Consider the following 21,959-nt stretch of genomic DNA (forward strand, 5'->3'; position numbering starts at 1 on the left):
ACTTCGATCTGACCATGTACGAGCATCCACCAGAAGGAGAGATACTCCGCGGCCTGAAGATCACGGTCAACGACTCGGACCAGGTGCTCAGTGAACACTAACGCATTAAACAGCTGCTTTCATCGGACATATACACCCGGGGCTAGCTACTAGCACCAATAGCGAGAGAGGTGTTCTTCATTTAGATTAAATGAATGACATTAATCTACATTTTGCTATTATGTTCAAAGCTATAAATACTAAAAGTGTGAGAATTAAACTGCAAGTCAACAGCAGAACAAGGCAGCAGTGCTGTATTTCATGTGAATCGCACACTTTTAGTTTGTTTCATTCAGTTGTAATGAGTTATTGAGCAGCTCATAGACTGATGATTTCTGTCCACATTTCACACAAACCACAAAGATGGTGATGCACAAACTGTGGGATTGACACACATTATGGCACAGTGATTAAGATTAAGATTGTTGACATCTGCCATAAAAACATCTGCTGTTTTTTGCCTTTTTTCTTGACTAATAGAGTAACTAAATACTTCTATTAGAAATAGTGCTTTGTTCATTTTTTAAGGAGTTTCTTCTTTTTCTGTGAATGTTTTTACAGTTTTTTCCCCATTAATTCTCCATACTCTATATACTCTCCTGTTCTGATCCAGGGAGCAAATGCTAAGTTCAGGCTGCTGTTGGTGGGACCCTCTCGGGTTCTCCGTGTGGTTCCTCAGACGGTTCTCAATGAAGCCCAAGTCACCATCATTGTGGAAAACTCATCAGCCATCGACTACGAAAAACACCAGTTCTTAACATTCAAGGTCTGATCCTGATCGCACTGAGAGAAGGTTATCTTTTAGCTGTATGTGTTATTCTGAGGAGTGTGTGTGCTGTTTTTCAGCTGTTAGCGGTGGAGATCGACACTCCCGAGCGCTTCAGTGCCACTGCGGATATCGTTATCAATCTTTTGGACACAAATGACAACATTCCAAAGTTCTCCTCTGAGTTTTACATCGCCAGGATCCCTGAGAACTCCCCAGGAGGCTCCAACGTCATCTCAGTGACTGTAAGCAGCTTGAAATGATGTTTAACAGTAAAGAATGAGCACGTCATCTTACAGCACTGGAATATTTGCAGCTCCGGGTCTAATGTTAAACGTTTCGTGTGTTTGGGTTTGTTCTGTGTCCGTGTTTGAGCACTGATGTGTATCTGGTGTTTTTCCAGGCGACTGACTCGGACTCAGGGCTTTGGGGAGAAGTGAAATATTCCATCTACGGCTCTGGTGCTGATCTGTGAGTTCAGACCTCAGCATTGAACATTACTGGCTTTTAATGATTCTTCCACAGCTCTTATGCAATGCCATATTCAGAAAGATGTTTTGCCTTTACATAAAATTTAGTTAGTCATCTGTTTGTATTAAGTTTCAATTATTAATAGACAACACTCTTCAAAAAACAGCTCAATATTTTTGCAAGTAAATGGCTCAAACAGAATGGGACCCAAACTCGATGTCTGTGATTTTAACTGGATGCTGTGTGATATTCTCATATTAGTTCTGTCAGTCATCTTGAGTAAAGGGTTATAGGTCAACCTCAGGAAAAGTGGCCCAGGTGACCTCACACTTGTCCATATCTGGATGCTTCGCTGTTTTTATAAGACCGATAAAGGACTAAAGGACAAGCACAAAACAGCTTACAGACAGACTCCAGTGAGGGAGCTGGCTAATCTTGTAATTGGATTGGAGAAGTAAAAATAGCGTCTCCACACCCGCGAGTGAGTCAGGGCCCAATTAGCGAGCGATTTGACAGCTGAAGGTAGAACACATTCGGGTAATGCAAAACCTGTAAATTTATGCCTTGATTCTTCCTCAAAGCAGGAGGCAAATTATAATGGTGTGAAAAATAACAGCTTTCTGGCTGACTGTTAATTTTCACATGCAGAGAGTCACACTGACAAGAATAAAGCAGACTTGATGACAAGCTCTTATAATGGTTTTAATACCAGGCACACACCCACGTTTATTTTGTTCTTAAAATGACCAGTGAACAGAGCGATTGTAAATCATCATCAAGATGCTGAAACCAGTGTAGGATTTGTTCATCTCAACTTTTGGACACTTCTCAAACTAGAAGCACAAGTTAAATAGCATCTGTAATGTTAACTACATCATTGTTCTGAATAAAATCTTTTGACTTTTGGCTGTTTCAGGTTTCTCATTCACCCCACGTCCGGCATCATTTACACACAGCCCTGGGCCTCTTTAGACGCTGAAGTGAAGTCCAAATATAATTTCTATGTGAAAGCTGAAGACACTGAGGGCAAATACAGCCTTACTGAGGTTTTTGTCACGGTGCTGGATCAAAATGACCACTCACCAGAGTTCAACCAGAACTTCCTGGAGAAGACCATGATCATTGGGGCGCCAGTGAAAATAGAGGTTTGTGTTCTCCAACAGAACTGTTATGTTGTGGACAGCCATCTGTCTTATGTCCCAGTAGATGAGACTAATATTTAAACACCAAATCTGGCATTGAGCCTGATGGCATGAACTCCCATGATACTGCAACCAGCTTAAAGTTCTGCATCTGTGAGCAATCTGACTAAACAATAATCTCACTGATTGTGTGATTGTGAATATAATGATCTTATTTGAACCTGATTCTGGTTTGTTTTCAGGCTGTGGATGAGGACGCAGAGGAACCCAATAACCTGATTGAATATTCCATCATGAAAGCCGATCCAGACAACATCTTCGACATTAACACATCCACAGGAGAGATTAAGCTCAAACCGTTCATTAAGTCTATGGAGATTGTGCAGAACATCACCAAAAATAAAGACTGCCGGTGGTCAGTGGTGGTCCAGGCTCGTGATCGAGGCTCTCCATCCTTCAGTACAACAGCGGTCGTGAAAATCGACATCATGGAGGCGGTGAGACATTTATACATCAGGGTCACTTTGTGCGCTGCACGATCAAAGCAGTTTTTAATGATAATTGTTTTGGTTGTGTAGAATACCATAGTACTAAAATGGTAAATGTCCAAAAAAAACAAAAAGTACTTATACACTCTGACCATATATTATACACTGGCCACTTTATTGGGTACACCTTGCTAGTACAGGGTTAGATCTTTTGCCTTCAGAACTGCCTTAATTCTTCATGGCATTGATTCAACAAGGTGTTGGAAACATTCCTCAGAGATTTTGGTCCATATTGACATGATATCATCACGCAGATGCAGATTTGTCAGCTGCACATCCATAATGTGAATCTCCTGTTCCACCACATCCCAAAGCTGTTATATTGGATTGAGATATCGGGGGATCTTGTGGAGGCCATTTGAGTACAGTGAACTCATTGTCATGTTCAAGAAACCAGTCTAAGATGATTTGAGCTTTGTGACATGGTGCATTATCCTGCTGGAAGCAGAAGATGGGCAAACTGTAGTCATAAAGGGATGGACATGGTCAGCAACAATACTCAGGTAGGCTGTGGCATTCAAACAATACTCACTTGCTACTAAGTGGCCCAAAGTGTGCCAAGAAAATACCCCCCACACCATTACACCCCCACTAGCCTGAACCGTTGAGACAAGGCAGGATGGATCCATGTTTTCATCATCTTTGTGTGCAATTGTGACCCAACAATCTGAATGTTGCAGCAGAAATCCAGACTCATCAGACCAGAGAACATTTTTCCAATCTTCTATTGTCCAATTTTGGTGATCCTGTGTTTCCTGTTCTTATCTGACAGGAGCTCTATTCTGCATACCTTGGTTGTAAAGAGTGGTTATTTTTGTTACTGTTGCCTTTCTATAATCTCTAATCAGTCTGCACATTCTCCACTGACATCAACAAGACATTTTCGTCCACACAACTGCCGCTCACTGGATATTTTCTCTTTTTCAGACCGTTCTCTGTAAACCCTAGAAATTGTTGTGTGTGACAATCCCAGTAGATAAGAAGTTTTTTAAAATATTTAGACCAGCGCGTCTGGCACCAACATCCATTCCATGTTCAAAGTCACTTAAAACCAATAAAGTTCATTATGTGACAATTATTTACAACAATGTTTGTGTGTGTGTGTGTTTTCAGAATCGGCTCAAAGGGCCCATGGCTGCCTTTCTGATGCAGAGCCGAGACAATCCCATGAAAGCTCTTGGCCTGGCCGTCAGCATCATTACCGTGATTGTTTTGGTGACAGTTGTGATCTCCACCATCGTGTACTTTCGCAACACAAAGTCCAACAGGATCACGCCAGCGCGTCGCATCATCCGGAGGAGGCCCAAAGAGCAGCACAGCTGGACCTTTAGGCCACGGTTTGGACGAAGTGACCAGAGCTTTGGAAAATTCTTCATTGATGATGACGCGAGTGACATCCACAACACAAAGCTCAGCAGCCCCAGAGCCAAACCTCCGACCCCCAGCGCTCCGGTGCTCCCACCTCCGCCTCCGGTTCACTCCCGGTCAAGCGAGCGGCTGCGGTCAGTGCCCACGGTGTCCGGCTCCCTGGCCTCCAGAAACACCAGCCGCAGCTCCAGCTGGAGGGCCAGCAAAAGCACAGACGGCTCCCAAAAATCTGGCCAAAACAAAGATGGTAGTGGCATCAGCTCCGCTCTAGTGTCTGAGCTTAAAATGAGAATAGAACAGAAAATCAATGAGGCAAATCAAGGCTACTATTACTGACAATCTGACCAGTGTGAGTAACAGACACCGATGCATGTTTATGGACCGTTGGACGTTTGATGTTACAAACAGCTCGCTGAGAAGACTTTTTTTTGGTGAAAGTGTTTTTAAAGTGGCTGTCTGTTTCACCTGAAGTGTTTTTCTGTTTTTCAACATGCCGTACGGTCAAAAATACCATAAAAATGCTAAGTAACTTGCCACTACTGGTTTGTGCACATACAGTATGTGTTTGTAAACAGAAGAAAGCTAATTGGATGCTGTTTATATCAGTAATGTTCTCCTCAAGCTCTTCAGTCTTATTGTGCTTCTTAGATTAGTTTACGCATGAGTTCTAGATCTGCAAAAGTGATGCAAACTCCACTGTAATCTCATAATTAGCACCATACTGCCATCTTTGGGTTTCATTCAATTTAGTCTGAACAAAATCTAGTCATTAATACGTCAAAATTAAGAAGAACTTAAAACAACCCTTTCTGTTTTCAGTAGATTATTTATGTGACTATTGCATGTACTTTATATCCTACTCTCAGATTCTGTTTCTTCTTTGAACAGATTTTGCCTTGAGGATCTTCTGTAAAAATCTACAGACTTTTTGGACTCTGACTCTCATTTGTAGTTATTGCTGTAAAACCTTTTTTATTATTGTTTTGTATTGTTTTGTATTACATTTTCCTGCACATTTTCTGGCAAGGAGAGCAGATGAACATCCATGTGCTATTTGCTGTAGGCATATCCAAATGTCAAATGTGTTTATCATGTATCATCATATCAACTCTGTGCTATAAATGAAATTAGAAATACAACATTTTTTAAGTTTTATTTAAAAAAAAAATAAAAGAGACTGGTGTCATTGTCCTAGTGTGCAATTTTTATTGTTACATGAAATCATTTTTATTGAAGGCAACTTGTGTAAAACAAGCAATTTATAACAAAAAAAGTATGAATATTTGATGTGCAGCATTACTGAAGTACGAGAGAAAATCAGAGATTCCTACTGAATATTTTTATTTTCATTTTTAAATAACAATATAACTTGTAATTGTGTTTGAAAAAAAAACAACAACCAAAGAACGCTCCTAAAACTTTAGTATATCTTGAGAAGTGTTTTGTTTAGAATCTCGTTTAGAATTCAGAGAATGTAAGATTGTGTAGAGTATAAAAAAGATCATATTTACATAACCTTTAATGTCTGACATTTCGCAAGTACATAAAAGAAAACTTCCACTGAAAATGGAAGAAAACAAAAGTGCAATCTTTTTTTGCTTCTATTCAGTCCACAAAGTGTCACAATCTGTGCCTGTGTATTAATATGTGGTCTAGTATAATAACTGGGCAGTGAAGTTTCCTTTCTGTGCTTTATCCTCTGATCTCCTCATCATCAGGCCTTCATCACCAGCTGCCTACAGACTGTCACACGTCTCCAGTCTCTCACGTCGCTCTCTCTGTGTGATGTACAGCTGTGTGCAGTGTGTTCTGGTGTTGATCGAGCAAACACACATCGCAGCAGGCACAGCCAGCACCACAGCACACACAATCACAATAACATCTGGCTCTCCGCTCCAGCTGCTTCACATCATCAACACAGCACACTGGCCATCCTGCAGGTTCTTCACGTCACACACTCTTCATATTTTTAAGCAGGAGCAGGTCACTGACAGAGAAGCGGCTGGTTCCTGGACTCACATAAATGTTTTTTTTGGATGCATCATAATGGCCAAAATAAACCGTGAACCAGGTTTCTGCAAGTTTCTCTGTCAGTACAAACTACTCGATTGTGATGCCATAGAGGGTCTGCTTGGCTATCAGTACATCAATAAACACGTTTTCATCTACTGATGCCAGAGGTCAGGCGGGTGAGAGTCGGAGAGTGGAGATTTTGGGATAGAAGGACATCGAACTGAATGCTGACAGACGAGTTACCCGTGAAATTGTTGGCAGAGCAGGTGTAAATGCCTTGATCGTAGTGATCCATGTGAAGAGCAGGAATAATCAGCACAGAGCTGATGGAAAACTGAAGGTGATTAGATTAAAGGGATCATATGATGCGATTTCAATTTTTCTTTTCTCTTTGGAGTGTTAAAAGCTCTTGGTGCATGAAGAAGATCAGTAAAGCTGCAGAGACTAAAGTCTCAAATACTGCCCAAAAATGGCTCGTTCTAAAACGCCCCCATCTCTAGTCTCTATGTGGGAAGATTTGCATAATGCCGCCCAAATGTTCACGCAAAAAAAGAAGGCGTAACTTTTATTTTCATTGTAGACTGGTTTTTGCAGCCGCGGCCATGTTGAATTCACTGTGAAAGCCGAAACTACTTTGTTTGGCCTTCCAAAAGAGGACGACATCCACTTTGTCATGCCTGGTGACCTCTGACCCTACGGGAGGTGATGTTAGTTTAAGGACTGAACGAATATGGCTTTATGCACATCTTCAGCTCTATCTCATGAAAGAACTTTACTGCTCTTGATTCAGCCCCTGAACATTTCATATGAGTTCATCAGGATTATAGTGCTGATGATTTTTAAGCAGTGCCAGAATGACATTAGCCCCTTTCCCGTGCCAGTTGAGAAAGAGATCTCTGGATATGGTAGTGAAATTAACAAAAAGTTAAATTAAACGAGACCCGAGGCCCAAGATTAACAGTCTCACTCGGCCCAAAATAGGACCCCAAAAATGGACCCCAAAGGGAGCATATATAAAGAGAAAAGTAGCGGGGCAAGAATAGACCCTTGTGGGACACCACAGGTGAGAGGAGCTGAGGTCGATAAACATTCCCCAACCCTAACTGCAATATATCTATTTGACATATACAACATAACCCACTGAAGAGCCATTTCTTGGATTCCTACATATTTCTCAAGATGAGAATCAAGCATTTTGCAAGCATTTTTTGCAGAACAACAAATGCAGAAGCCCCAGTCAACAGTTAATAAAATATCATTATAGACTTTAAAGAGTGCTGATTCTGTACTGTGTTTTGCCCAAAAACCTGACTGGAAAACCTCAAGTAATTCATTTTTCTCTAAGAAGGTTTTTGAAATCAGTCTAAAATTTGAGCAAACTGGTCAAGACGGCCACAGTCTTCTGAAGACAACTTGAGGAGCAGTTTATCCGTGGTCCTAGTTATGTTAAGCTCATTATATTTAATCTGTCCTGTTGCAGGTGGTCACAGAGTAAATGATGCTTCAACAAACTGCTTTTGTGATCAAATTAAATGGCTTATTTGCCATTTAGTAATGAATAACTAAAAACAGTTAAAAACTGAAAAACAAGATAAAACAAGTGTGAAGAAATATGAATTATCTCCATTATGTAAATATCTTCAGTACAGAACAAACTTTGGGATCTCAGACATAAAATGCAAAATATGAAATAAATTGCTGTGCAGCTCCAGAGCTCATTTACAGGAGACACGATCCTCTCCGCATGACAGGTTCAGTGGGGTAAATCCTATTATGCTTCAAGCTCAAACTTCCTCAGGAGTTTCTAAATGTTGCTTTGAACATTCAGAAAATTAGGAATAGCACAGCTAATGTGTTTTCAGATGCATCACTTTATAAACAAAGAGGAACCATTCAGAAAACAAGGACCATATAAAACATTATTTTATTCAATCGTATTTTTAAACATATATTTAATATATTTGAGTAGAGACTTTAACATATTCCTGATATTGCAAATTTTAAGCAGTTTTAAGGTTAAAGTGGAAAACAGAACAGTTGCCCCAGTACACTGTGACAAGTTAACAGTATAAAGAAAAACAAGTAAAAAGGAAAAATTAAGCATGTACATCACCGTCCCTGTCTTATTGCAAAATCCTGACAGTCCAAACAGAAAATCTTAACGCTTCACCTTCTGTATAAGATATATGAGTATTATGTGTTGCTCACAGACATTTCATTGCAGAACATAAATGATGAATGAATCAATGATAAACATATCATTGGAAAAGTGCATGACAAAAAAAGAAACACAAATTTCACACTTGAGTGATAATTTTCCCTTTTTGAACACTGAACTTTCTCTAAGGTGGTTACCTGCCGTTGGTCCATCAGCAGAAATACTCGTTGGGTTGGCCCTCGGTTCTGGCCGTAGCCTCAGAGTCCACACTAGAGCGGGCCGAAAGCAGCCGGTTGGACTCGTCTGGGTTGAGTCTGGTGAGATATTCCCCCTCCAGTCCTTTGGCTTTGGTGCCTGGAGACAGAGTCTCAAACGTCACGTACGAGTCCTGAATGTCTTTGGACTTCCTGCCCATCAGTTTCTGCAGCCTCCTCTTCAGTGCCCCGCAGCAGACGATGAGTGTCAGAGGAACCGCGATCACGCAGGCGACCGTGATCACCACCACGTTAATGAGCTTCTGTGTGCCGCTGGCGCTGGCCGCCTCGTCCGTGGAGAAAATCACACACTGCTCTTTCTTGGGAACGAGGCCCTTCACGCACACACAGGCTATGTACTTGGTTTTGGGGACGAGCCCTTCGATCGTTACCCGATTCTTGCCTGGGCCAACATTAATGCGACGCATGTCCCTCTCCCCAAAGACGGCGTAAAGAACGCTGAAGGACGTGGTGTTGGAGGCGGTGGGTGCGCGCCAGTTCAGCGAGACCGTGTGGTCAGTGTCACCAATCACTTTGACCGAGCGAACCACTCTGCGCTCCGGACCCTGCTGCAGAGATGAAGCATTAGCCTCCAGGTTACTCAAGACATCTTTCTGAAGCTCCACCGCCCCGCTGTCTGTTCCTGTGGACACTGCAGGTGCCGCTGTGACCTTCGCTTTGGAAACATCATCAGAAATGCTGTAGCTTTCGATCCGGATGGATGCTGTGGCTTTGGGTCCATTGAGCGGCTCGATGATGGGCACAGCGGCTGATGTGGCCGGCGGCACGTATCTGGCGATGAGTTTCTCTTGATACGCCGCTCGGCCAAATCCACCATTCTTCTTTCCGTGACTTTTTTTGGCGACCGCTTCATCGATTTGCCACGTATCAGAAATGACAAGTGAGATAATGGCATCGGCACTCCCGACAAAGTTAGTGGCTCTGCAAACATATTTCCCTGAATCCCTGTACGAAACAGCAGGAACGCTGAGAATGGACCAGATGATGCCCTCTTTAGAGATTTCCTGTTGAACTACAAGATCAAACAAAAAACACTCACTTTAATATAAGTTCTGCAGTTGCATGTTGCATCTAAGCGTGCAGTACAGTTATTCATAACAGTAATTTTTGCATGCTCTCTTAATACCGTTTCAATTTCTTCAGCAGATGTGTCAACTAAACCTGAATGATGTGTTTATCTAACAAAGGCAGTAAACCAAGGGAGACATGAGATGAGATGCAAACATCACACGTACCGGTGCCGTTCATGGGCTTGCGGTCGGCACGGGTCCAGGACAGCTCCGGGATGGGAACACCGATGGTCCCGCAGCGCAGCAACACATTGTTTCCGATGGAGCTTCGGACCCTCGCGACGGCCGTGTGCACGCGGGGAACCTGACACTTGCGGAGCTCAGCATCAGAGAAGAGGACTCCCGACAGGCTCTCGGGTTCGGCGCAGCGCAGACGTGTATCGATGAACGCCACGGAGGAAGAAGGAAACTTCTGGAACTGCACCAAATCAAAGAGACGACAGTCGCACTGCCAGGGATTGTCGTGGAGACCTGTGCAAATAACTGACACTTTCATCAACGTTTCTTCATTTGTCAATGACTAAGATTTTACAATTGAACTGAAATGGCTTAAGAGCAGAAACTAACTCACCCAGTATCATTTTGGAGTTCTCTGCATCCTGAGGAGGTTTCAGAGAGAACCACGAAGTAAGAACCTCGGCTGGAACGGTGGTCAGACTGTTGCTGGACAGATCCAGGTAGGTCAAGTTTTTGATGTAAATGGTTGCTTCAGCTGGGATGCTGCTGATTTTATTATTGTGCAAATCCAGAAGCCGAAGGTTAGGCATGTCCATCAAACATTCCCAAGGAAAGGAAGTGAGAACATTCCCATCCATCCGTAATTCATCCAAGGCGTTAAGTCCTCGGAAACTGTCCACGCTGAGGGAGGAGAGTGAGTTGAAGGATATCCAGAGGTACTCCAGGCTGCTGAGGTAATGGAAGGTTTCGCTGGAGACCAGGCTGATGGAGGTTTTCTCGATGCGGAGTTTGGAGGTGTCCGAGGGAAAGTTGTTTGGGATCACAGTGAGATCGGGGTCGTTACACAGCACACTCCTATAAAAACACATTTAAATTTAAAATCACACAGGCCAAGCACAGCCTCCTTTAGATTAATGCCAGTCACTGCACTAAAATTACAGTGATCTACATTGCTATAAAATAGTGCTATAACATATTCCTCTTTGACTAGATTTTATCCTGACTTTACTTTTATTCTGTATTATTATCATTACCTTCACACTGTGCATTTGTGTGTGTGTGTGTGTGTGTGTGTGTGTGTGTGTGTGTGTCGAATACTAGAGGCCTGAAGCACCTCAACTAACGAGCAGAGAAGATTAAAAATCACACACACACGTTAATCCAACAACTAAGTAAAGAGCAGAGACAATCTGGCGTCAGTATTCTGCAGACAGTGGTCCATATGAGGCTCTTCTAGGGCTTCAGATAAGAGTTTGTGTGAAATCTACCTCGACTTGAATCCGTCGCTCAGTTTGTGGTAGAAGCAGCTGCATTGAGCAGGACACGAGCTGCAAAACAACGGAAGGCAGCACAGCACCAGCGCAAAAGCCCAAAAACCCAAAACACTCATCTTCTATGCTACTGTATCTGTTCTAGCTACTGTCCGGATGGGTTTGAGTCTGTTAATCACAGCAGCACACGCAGCATCTCTGTGTCCTTCTCAAACACTTTCTGCTCGCTCTGCATCCAAATCCCAGATAAAAGGGATAGAGCAGATTATGAGGAAGGACTTGGGGTATTTTCATTTACACGATTATTCCTTCCTGGAAGCCCATAGGCTGTGTTCTTGTCCTTTGTATATATACAGAACAGACATTTCTATTTTGATTGGAGGGTTTATTTTAGACCTGGGATTGGACAACAGTTTAGTGAATTCACAGCATCTTATTGGTGAATGGCTTTGTTTTATTTTATTTTCACCAGACATGCCGACTAAATCATGGAGTGGGGAGGAAATATTCTATTTTTTTGTGATGTTGATTTGTGGAGATTATTTAAATAGAAAACTTTATAATAGACATAGAAATGGAAAACCAAAATACTGTATAGGTTATTTATACATGCAAAAGATTAGTGTTGTTAGTTTGACCTTTGACTCATCAAACTGCACTTGATTCAATAATGAGCACACACAGGAATTATCATGTTTAGCATAAAACTCAGTGTTTATTATGAGGTAAATGGATGATAATATGAAAGATGCATATTTCAGATTTTCGCAGACATAATACTTTTTTTTCAATCAACTTTACTCACAGATCTGTTCGGTTACCTTATGTTACAATCTTTCATGTCTTTTTGGTCTATAAAGCCTATATGATTAAAGCAAAGAACATATCAAAAGCGGGATGTATATGCATTTAAAACACTTGGAGGCAGTATAGAGCTAAAGGTTTCATCTCAAACCAAAGTTCCTGTTCCAGTGTATATTTGTTCGAAATAAATCTTGCATAGTACATATAAAAATATTTCTGTATTAAAACACGTATATATTATTTTTTTTTTCCAGTGTCAAGACAAAAGGAAATGAGGGTCAGAGTTCATAATATATATCCACACCAATCATTATATTCAGTCTATGAATAAACTAAACGAATTCTCGGGCTCATTTAGAACTGTATATTTTAATTTATTAATTTAATAGGCACTTTTATCAACGCAACTGGGGAAGCAACAACACGAGATTCATCCTGAGGAGAAAAGACCAATGCTGCTGTGAAATGTGTGTTTTTAGAGAGTGTGAGATTACACTGAACACATTTCACTGAAGCTATTTCCCAATGGCATTAACATCTGAAAGCTGGGAATGGAGTGTGATCGTGTCCTGATCTTAATCTGATTCTTAGTTTAGAAGGAGATCACATTTCACCAGAGGAGTAAAGTTCGTTGTACGGTGGGGAGCGGACAATAAACATACAATTCATTAAGAGCAATTTTTGAAGGGGACACAAATAATACAGCTAAAATCGGTTAGGATACGTATACGGTGGAAACCCTTACTACAATCAGTGTAACAGAACGAGCCACATTAGACAACTTCAGACATTATCCGTCAGGAAGGTAACATTATTGCTAACATAGCGGACTCACCGGAAATACATTGGCATCATCTGTGTAGAAGAGAAAATAATCACTTCATCCGATGTTTAAGTGAATTAAATAGCTTTGACAGCCGAGTTCCGCAACTATTGACTTTTTCTCACTCACCCAATAGTGTGTGTGTGTGTGTGTGTGTGTGTGTGTGTGTGTGCAGGTAGGTGATGCAGGGTTGCCAGTTTTTCGCAAAAAAAAAAAAAACTCCCAAAACGAACCCAATCACAGTTCGAGGGCTCCCCGCTAAAGATCGGGTTCCGGTGGGTCTACAACACACGTTTTTTCCGGCGGGGTTCCATCGGTTAAATTTGCAATACAGGAGCTAAATATCAGGTTAGGGGTGCAACAGTGTTAAAGAAACCTAATTCTGCGGGGAGACCGCGTACTTGGCAACACTGATAGATGTAAAAGAGGAAAGCGAGCTTTTCGACCAAAGCACTGCAAAGCAAGGGAGGGGGGACTCGAAATGTTTCTTAAACTTAAAATGCATTTGTGCCCCGTTAAAAAAAAAGTTATTTAAAGTATAAAACATTGTAATTTACAATACACAGCGTGGTTTTTAATCTAATTTTAGGGGGTGGCAACCCTCAGATGTGGGGAGGGTCCTGTCTCCTCCGACCCCCCAGGATTTCCGCCTATGGATTTCACAAACTTGTGTGGTATTAAAACATTCTTGCGGAGATTTGAGAGGCTATAAACCTCACACGCGCTTCCACAGGGACATAACACACATAAAGCCTCTGTAGCGCAGCGGACCTCAGTGAGAAACATCTGACAATGGCTTCGTACACGTTACCGGAGGGATTCAGTGACTTTGACATGTTCGCCTTCGGCTCCGCGCTGCTGGTGGGCGGTGAGTGATCCTGATCAATCAATCAATCAATCAGAATCAGTCAGTGCATTCATTCATCAGTACTGTACTGTTCCTCATCTATAAATGAATGTATTGACAAACATAACTGCGTGATTCAGTCCAGGGTCGCGTGTCTGCTACAGATCAATATGTCTGGCTATCGATTAATGTGCGCTGATCTTATTGATCTGTAAAACCCTGATCTTCTGCTTGTTGATTGCTGGTTCATCAAACCTGTGCATGAATTTAAACAAATTTCACATAACTTTTTTGAAAAGGAAGCTTGGTAAATAAACAAGCCTAGTTTCTGGATAAGTTAAAATAATAATAATAATAATAATAAATAATAATAATAAAAGAAAAAAAAAAGAAAAAAAGATAAAACAGATAGTCAGTACCTTGGAACAATGATGGTAAGTGATGGCTTCATATCAGCATTGCATTGATTGGTGCTTCATTGTTAGTGTGGATTGGTAATTCTTCTAACAGCATGATATGTTATTTAGTTATGATTGCTCTTGTCTCGGTGCACAGTGTTATGAATTCTGTTCAGTCTGAATATCTGAGTATTTTCTTCTAGGTCTTCTTGGTTTCTTTCTTAACTTCATCTCGATCATGGCGTTCCTCAGAATCCGGGAGATGCAGACGCCCAATAACTTCTTCATCTTTAACCTGGCTGTGGCCGACCTGAGCCTCAATATTAACGGTTTAGTGGCTGCTTACGCCAGTTACCTGAGGTGAGACAATCTTCACCAATTTAACACTTGCTTCTGACATTTAGAAAATTAAAATTTCAGAAATTGTAATTGTAGAAAAAGGTATGACACAAATAAATAAAAAATTATTATATTTATGGTGTTTATTTCTGACATTGCTTATTGGTGTTATTGCAGGCAAGGAATTTGAAACAAAAGTTTCCACAGAAATATAACCGCTAGACACAGAAGAACACATGACCTTAATATAAAAAAGAGAAATATCAAATGTATGTATGTGTAAATATTCAACCCCTGTGTGTGTGTCTTTCTCTGAACTCTGGAAGATACTGGCCGTTTGGGTCGGAGGGCTGCCAGATTCATGCTTTTCAGGGAATGGTGTCGATTCTCGCTGCCATCAGTTTTCTGGCTGCCATTGCTTGGGACAGATATCATCAGTACTGTACTAGTGAGTATAAACAGAAAATCCATCTGCCATCCATAAAATGTTACTTTATTATCCTTCATAGTTGACACACAAGACTTTAATAGTACTCTTGTTTCTGTAAGGCTTGCTTTGGGTTTCGTTATCAATTTTAATACAGCCTTTGCTGGGTACATACCAAAGATTTTTTACATCTTATAAGATTTTCAAAATGTGATATAACACAAACAAGAGGATAAAAAATCCTACATTTAACCGTTTTGCTCCTATAGTGTGTGACAAAGACAGCACACCACACATGAACAGATTTTCAACTAGAGTCTCGACTGTGAACACAGGAAACCTCGCAAAATCTCGCGAGACTTCAGAATAAGCATGGCGGACAAAAGCAGGAAGAAATTGCAATGATAGTGTTTGGAATGATTTTCACAAAAAAATCACGGTAAAAAAGGGTTTGGGTGAAGTCGTGGAGACGGCGGGAACATGGTCTGTACGAGTTACAGAGTGAGCAATGGTCACAAAATCACACAGCTATGTTTTTTATAATTGTTGTTCCCAGGTCTCTCTTGGGCTCCGTCCAGACGGAGACGCGTTTTGCATAAATTTTGTATCTTATAGGCGTTATGTCCACACGCATCCTGCGATTTGGAAGAGTGAAACCGATATTTTTTGAAACCGGGCCCCAGAGTGGAAACATTTGAAAACGCTGCCTTTGTGTTTTCGTGTGGACAGCGAATCCGTATACTTTCTGAAACAATGACGTAATCCTCGACCCTAATCAGACACCGCTACGTCACGTAACAGCAACAAAAACATGAACACACACTGAACGATTGTCTTTTTATTAACTAACATTAACACAGATTAATAAATGTATTGTTCCATGTTCGTTTGTGTACCACGCACAAGGTTTATGTTCATAGTCCATGTCTTCTTCTCTGTTTTTAGTGTATCTCTGTGGCAGAATTACAGCGCCACATGCTGGTCTTTCATGTATACTGCATAGTTTTGTGGTTTTGTGTGGACGCGGATATTTCTTGAGACGAGGAAAAAAAAAAGATCGGATAGGGAAAGCTCTGGCTTCATGTGGATGTAGCCTTGGAGAAGAGATCTTATTCTGCAATTAAATATTAGCTTATTGAAATCAACAAGCTGATCCTCCATCTCTGCTGTGCACATCAATTTCACTTTGTGCTGCATCACGACTGCTTCATGAAGGCGTTTGTCCTCGGGGTTCCTCCACGCTTCAGGATTTCTGATCGTAAATATTAAACATGTTGAATATTTAGGATTCGCCATCGGGGCGACTCTGACGTTCTTCCGATCAGGTTCGGACACTCTTAAAACACCCATTATAAAAAATAATCTGTAGAACCATCAAGATAATCGGGACATAGCCAGGATTGTCGGAAGGGGGGAAATCAGTCCAAAATCAGCCCGATTATCTTTTGGTGTGTACCCAGGACTTCCTGCTCTGTCTCAGCTGACTGGGGCACACTGAGTTGGTTTTATTTGTTTCCAGAGCAGAAGATGTTCTGGAGCACATCTGTGACCATCAGCACCATCATCTGGATCCTGGCCGTGTTCTGGGCGGCTCTACCGCTGCCGGCCATTGGATGGGGCGTCTTTGACTTTGAGCCGATGAAAACATGCTGTACGCTCGACTACACACAAGGAGACCGGTACATCCATCTCACACACGAATATCAAAGATACAAACAGACTTTGCTTTAGTTTCTTTGTTTTGTAACTCACACAACTCAAATCAAAACACGACAATGCTACTTTAAAAAACTGCTGCACATTACTAATCAGAAATAACAATAAGAAAGATATTGACAAACAATATTGTCTGTTTGCCCTGCTTGGAAATGACTGTTGATCATTTTGAATATCGGTGCTAATGTGAATTGTATACAAGAGTAATGTGGTGTCTTCTTCTTTGCTGTCTTCTTCAGGAGTTACATCACCTACATGCTGTCCATCACTGTACTGTATTTAGCATTCCCTGTTATGGTTTTGCAGTCCTCCTACAGTTCCATCTATGCATATTTCAAAAAGACGCACCACTTTAAGGTACTCACACACTCCTTAGTCAGCATATGCTCCAATTAGATACACAATGTAACAAATGTTCGTAGATCAGGAGGAAGGAGGTGAGAAGCAGTGAACAGTTATACATAATTTAATAACAAAAACTTAAAATAGCGCGATAGCCCCTCACAGACGACTGTCTCGCACAAACAGAACCAAAACAACATAAATAGTCCAGGCCTGGTCCTCTCTTGTCCTTCACTGACGTCACTCCTCGTTTCATTCTTGCGGAGCTCCTCCGTGGGACTCGAGACGCTCGCTCATCATTATTTGATCCACCAGCTCTCGGCTCCGCCCCCAATGCTCTTGGCTCCACCCACACTGATCTCGGCTCCACCCCACTCCTCATGCACAACAATTCTTCCTTTGTAGGAACTTTTGCTGCCTTGTGATTTCACTTTGCACTTTTCTTAAAGTAAACTTTATTTGTAATAAACTATAAAAAAATTATCATTTTAAATTAATTTGGTATTTGTGTACAATTTATCATTTTAAGAAATTGCTGTTCATTATGATGTTATCATTTTCAGTTATCAGTTTTTATGACCAAAGTATAATCAGTAACCAAAGATGCATTTTGTGCAGCAAATTCAACTAAACCAAATTTAGTTTATGCTTCATGCTCTGTGGGCTGTAATGTTTTACTCCGTACGGATGGATGAGCCACAGGAAACCTTCTGATGCTCGGCACTCTGTGTGCTTTAAGATCCAGGTCTTGCATTAGAAGTAATACAAGAGTCAGATTTCTGGTCTAGTGTAGATAAAAGCATGACTAGAGCAGACCGTGAATGGCGTGTGTATATGTGTGTGTGTGTGTGTTGGTGTTTTGTGTCAGAGCTTCTTCCTCTCTGTCCTGCAGTTTAACACTGGTTTACCTCTGAAAGCACTGCTGTTCTGCTGGGGTCCGTATGTTCTGATGTGCACATACGCCTGCTTCGAGAACGTTAACCTCATTTCACCAAAGCTCAGAATGGTAAATAACAATCAAACACTAGTGATCTTCAAAATCTTTCATCAGCTTGATAAATCATTGTGTGTGTGATTCAGACATCTCAGTGTTGATGACGGTCGTCTGGTCCTCTAGGTCCTCCCAGTGCTGGCCAAGTCGTCTCCGATCTTCCACGCCGTCCTGTACGCGTTCGGGAACGAGTTCTACCGTACAGGAGTCTGGCAGTTCCTCACCGGAGAGAAATCTGAAAACAAAAAGAAATAGTGAATGAGCTTCAGCCATGTAATGTTGTATTCAGATGACTCTGCAAGAGTTTACATGTGATATGACTGTAATTTTCTGTATATGTCAAAGCAGTGCCTTAAACATTTGTCAAGAGTTTAATTTAATGGTTCACTGAAGACTGACACATGAAGCCTTATTTCAGTTTCCTGGTGTGTGAGATACGACATAAACAGTTAATTCAGGACACAATCATCTCACTATTTCATTGTTCTTGCCTTATACTCGCAGTTGACCAATGCATCAGAATCCAGTATTTTTTCTTTTGTATTCATGTGTAAATCAGTGAAGTGAGAGAACTTTTATATATATATATATATATATATATATATATATACTATTTTCCAACTTAAAATACATGAATATAGACCATAATTCTAATTTTACAACAAAAGAAATGTGAATAAAATGAGGGAGTCTGCAAAATAAGAATAAGCAGACTTATTCTAGGCCACTGAAATGGAAAAGGAAAATTAGATGCTCAAAAATGAAATGGATCACCACACTAAACACATAGTGGTAATACAATACAAGTCCACAATGGTATGCACTCTCTTGGGGTACATGAATAGGAAAACTCTTCAACAGGATAATTGACAAATCAATTCCTTGATGACTGATATAAGGCCTCCAGACATTATAAAACTGACCTGACTGACCATTAATAAACACATAAAGTATTCCAGTGAGATTAGTTCCATTAAAATCTTGTGCCATCCAGATATAGTTGGAGTCTTATCACTTATCCATCTCATTAATGTTTTTCCTGGCTGCAAATGTGAGAAGATTGTGAAGTCTTGTGAATTTTTAATTGTATCGCCTTGGCACGGTTACATACTGAAATGGATTTGGCACATTTCCAAATATTACCCCATTCTTTCTCACTTATATAGAAAGTTCCCTCTCCCAAGCAAGTCTATTATTCAAAACTACTTGTCCCTCAAATGTACTCTAAGAACCTTATATAACAAACTTGAAGTAAGAGGATTTTTGTATGAACCATTAATAACAAAAGGGCCTTTCATTGTTAATCCACAGAATAAACTGTGAGGCACAAGACAGTCCTTTCATGAGTTCTTTAGGGGCTCAGAGGGTCGACTGATGAAGGTGGATCAACTCCTACACTAGAATCTGTAGAAGAGTCTGCTGGCATCATGAATTTACTTGCATGGTTCTCTTCACTGGTTTAGATGGTTTCCTTCACAAACAGTCATCTGTCTCAGTAAATGCACTGATTCCTCTGTGTGTGTGTAATACTCCTGTAAAGGATGATATTAAATGAATGAGCGTTCAAGCGATGTTTCTTCACCGATGCTTTATCATGAATCAATACAAATGATGTGACTTGCACATGTGCATAGTCTCACACTTTTCAACAGTATATTCACAAATGCATAGTATCAACACAGTATTGACTTAGATGCTGTTACTGTAACCACAAATCACAATTTATGACACAAGGCCAGGTATGTAAATAGGTTCACTCGACTACATAGTCTTCTCTGGGCGTCATACATACACTATCAGTGAAAAAGCATGAAATAAACTCATAACAGAAGGAATAAGGAATAACAACATATATAATGAATAAAGTATAACACGAAATGCATATAACAGTACATGTATTTTACATCCGTGTCCTAATAACCAGCGTGCGATCTAATCACGGCACATTTATGCTAACCATGTGCTCGGATTTGATGGTTAACATTAAACCGAGTTTATGAACATATCAATCATATGCATCTCGAAAAACAAACAGTATAGAGAACAGCCTTTCTTACAAAACGATTAAAGCAGTGATGGTGTGTCCTGTGTACATTTTATACCTGTAAAGGATGATATTAAATGAATGAGCGTTCAAGCGATGTTTCTTCACCGATGCTTTATCATGAATGAAGCATATCGCGAGAACTCCCGCACGCAGTGGCGCGCACCTTTTCATTCAACCAATCACACACATCCATCTCCTGCTGATAATATGCATATTAAATCGGAACGATAACTCTTATGAAAAATCCCGAAATAGTTGCAACATGTATTTTGATTAACACAGCATTTATAATATGATAGAAATTATAGAAATAAAATATAAATCAAATCAAGGAAAATGGATATTGCCACATGAAATATACACAAGAATAAACTGAAAAGAATTATAATTATGACAATTATTCAGGATACCACATGTGTGTGTGTGTGTGTGTGTGTGTGTGTGTGTGTGTGTGTGTGTGTGTGTGTGTGTGTGTGTGTGTTAGGAGTCCGAGTGGCTCATTTATGCAGATACTTTTATTCAAATCCATGTTCACCCTTTGCAGGTTCGGTCTGTTGCTCAAAGAACACTGATGTTCACAGATCTTCTCAGTCAGCTGCTCAGATCTTGAACCGTTGGCTAATCAACTTGCACATTCAGGATTAGAAATTCTCCAGGGTTTTGTAATCTTCAGTAATTCCTCTGCACAAGGAGCTGCTCTTATATCAGTAGATTTGTGTTTCTGACGTATGTTGAAGAGAAAAGAGGATCAGAAGTGCATTACTGCAGCCAGTCACAGAGCGACTCTTGGACCCAGCGACCCGCAGCCGTCGTGAGCATAGACCAAATCTGACATTACTCTGTTCCTCAGAAACACACTAGAGCAGAGCTGATGAGCAAAGTCTGTTCATTCATGCATTCACTATGAGTTTTTCTTTTTTTAACGTGAGTGAATTGTATTCATTGACGTTTTTCAGTTTGCAGTCCTCCACTGTTTCTGGAATCAGGTGAATTAAACATGAGCTAAAACATACAAAAACTGAACATGACAAAATAAATATTGGATCTGTATATTATATAAATATTATTAAAATATTATTAATGCTGTTTAGAAAAGTAGACGAAGCAGATACAGCTAATGTGGGATAAAGTAAAAATTCATGGCAATGATTTGTCAATTTTTTCAGATATTTGCTTTTTAAGATCTTCAAAATATACTTTAATGGGTTTCAAAGGGTTTTAACAATTGCAGGTCAACACCTGTACAGACTAATTAACACTTTGAACACTATTTATAGAAAGGTAGAAGACACACAATCTTCACACTTACATATGCTTGCATTTGTGGTTTACAGGGACTCTTCATAGGTGTAATGGTTTTTATACTGTAGAAACTGTATATTCTATGTCCCTTCACCAACCCTACACCTAACCCTAACCCTCACAGGAAACTTTGTGCATTTTTACTTTCTCAAAAAAACTCATTCTGTATGATTTATAAGCTTGTTTCCAGTTTAGGTCCCCACAGTAACACAAGTCCCCATGAGTCTGTGTCTATTCAGGTTTAAGTCACCACCACGATATAAAAACATGTAAACCCTTTCTCACACACACACACACACACACTAGTGGGTCAGTGCAGTTACAGCAGGTTTCTATCTATGGTCTCTAAGGTACTGTTGACCACATAAGCAGGATTAACTTCTTGACTCTTCTCAGAAACAGCCTCCTAAATAGACATTAAGTGCGTAAACACTCCAGAGGAACTTTCACATGCTCTTGAAGCTCTAGAAGATCTTCCCTGAAGTTTCTCAAAGCAAATCTGACAAACATGTCCTGTCTCAAAGCAGACTTACGTCTAAGATTTATTAATGTGACTCTCCTGTATTGCACATAAAATGATCTGGTCAATTTCTTATGATTACATTATGTTCAAATAAGATCTACT

General features: G+C 40.5%; 3 protein-coding genes across 5 annotated transcripts in view; 2 read left to right on the plus strand and 1 right to left on the minus strand.

Moving 5' to 3' along the window:
* Positions 1 to 5,504, plus strand: part of LOC113055895 (cadherin-related family member 1-like) — a 10,445-nt gene extending 4,941 nt beyond the window's left edge. For both annotated transcript variants that reach the window (XM_026222274.1, XM_026222275.1), the window contains exons 11-17: positions 1 to 83; positions 653 to 805; positions 886 to 1,050; positions 1,209 to 1,276; positions 2,193 to 2,421; positions 2,661 to 2,915; positions 4,080 to 5,504. The exon at positions 1 to 83 is cut by the window's left edge and continues 118 nt beyond it. In XM_026222274.1, the coding sequence (XP_026078059.1) occupies positions 1 to 83; positions 653 to 805; positions 886 to 1,050; positions 1,209 to 1,276; positions 2,193 to 2,421; positions 2,661 to 2,915; positions 4,080 to 4,670 (1,544 nt within the window). In that variant the 3' untranslated portion in view covers positions 4,671 to 5,504. The remainder of the gene's footprint in view (positions 84 to 652; positions 806 to 885; positions 1,051 to 1,208; positions 1,277 to 2,192; positions 2,422 to 2,660; positions 2,916 to 4,079) is intronic.
* Positions 5,505 to 8,252: 2,748 nt separating this feature from the next.
* On the minus strand, positions 8,253 to 13,086 carry lrit1b (leucine-rich repeat, immunoglobulin-like and transmembrane domains 1b). 2 transcript variants are annotated; one of them, XM_026222276.1, is made up of 4 exons: positions 12,938 to 13,086; positions 10,422 to 10,882; positions 10,016 to 10,321; positions 8,253 to 9,792 (listed from the first exon to the last, which is right to left on the minus strand). In XM_026222276.1, the coding sequence occupies exons 1-4, from the start codon at positions 12,955 to 12,957 to the stop codon at positions 8,717 to 8,719; spliced, it is 1,863 nt and encodes a 620-aa protein (XP_026078061.1). In that variant the 5' UTR covers positions 12,958 to 13,086; the 3' UTR covers positions 8,253 to 8,716. The 2 variants fall into 2 exon arrangements, with proteins under 2 accessions (XP_026078061.1, XP_026078062.1); XM_026222277.1 differs by lacking the exon at positions 12,938 to 13,086 and adding an exon at positions 11,296 to 11,471.
* A 313-nt stretch (positions 13,087 to 13,399) lies between these two features.
* LOC113055898 (RPE-retinal G protein-coupled receptor) lies at positions 13,400 to 18,450 on the plus strand. The gene is made up of 7 exons (XM_026222278.1): positions 13,400 to 13,793; positions 14,374 to 14,530; positions 14,836 to 14,957; positions 16,456 to 16,615; positions 16,892 to 17,009; positions 17,887 to 18,000; positions 18,112 to 18,450. Exons 1-7 carry the CDS (start codon positions 13,718 to 13,720, stop codon positions 18,238 to 18,240), a joined length of 876 nt encoding a protein of 291 aa, XP_026078063.1. The 5' UTR covers positions 13,400 to 13,717; the 3' UTR covers positions 18,241 to 18,450.
* Positions 18,451 to 21,959: the final 3,509 nt, after the last annotated feature.

This window comes from Carassius auratus, chromosome 37 (genome assembly GCF_003368295.1).
Source record: "Carassius auratus strain Wakin chromosome 37, ASM336829v1, whole genome shotgun sequence".
NCBI classification, from domain to species: domain Eukaryota; kingdom Metazoa; phylum Chordata; class Actinopteri; order Cypriniformes; family Cyprinidae; genus Carassius; species Carassius auratus.

Bases quoted from the DNA above. Each gene is read 5' to 3' on its own strand.
- lrit1b (XM_026222277.1), bottom strand. From the start codon at position 11,417: ATGAGTGTTTTGGGTTTTTGGGCTTTTGCGCTGGTGCTGTGCTGCCTT. The intron at 10,883-11,295 runs GTAGATTTCACA...GTGTTTTTATAG, and splicing joins AGCGACGGATTCAAGTCGAG to GAGTGTGCTGTGTAACGACC. The intron at 10,322-10,421 runs GTGAGTTAGTTT...TTATTTGCACAG, and splicing joins GAACTCCAAAATGATACTGG to GTCTCCACGACAATCCCTGG.
- LOC113055898 (XM_026222278.1), top strand. From the start codon at position 13,718: ATGGCTTCGTACACGTTACCGGAGGGATTCAGTGACTTTGACATGTTC. The intron at 13,794-14,373 runs GTGAGTGATCCT...ATTTTCTTCTAG, and splicing joins CTCCGCGCTGCTGGTGGGCG to GTCTTCTTGGTTTCTTTCTT. The intron at 14,958-16,455 runs GTGAGTATAAAC...ATTTGTTTCCAG, and splicing joins ATATCATCAGTACTGTACTA to AGCAGAAGATGTTCTGGAGC.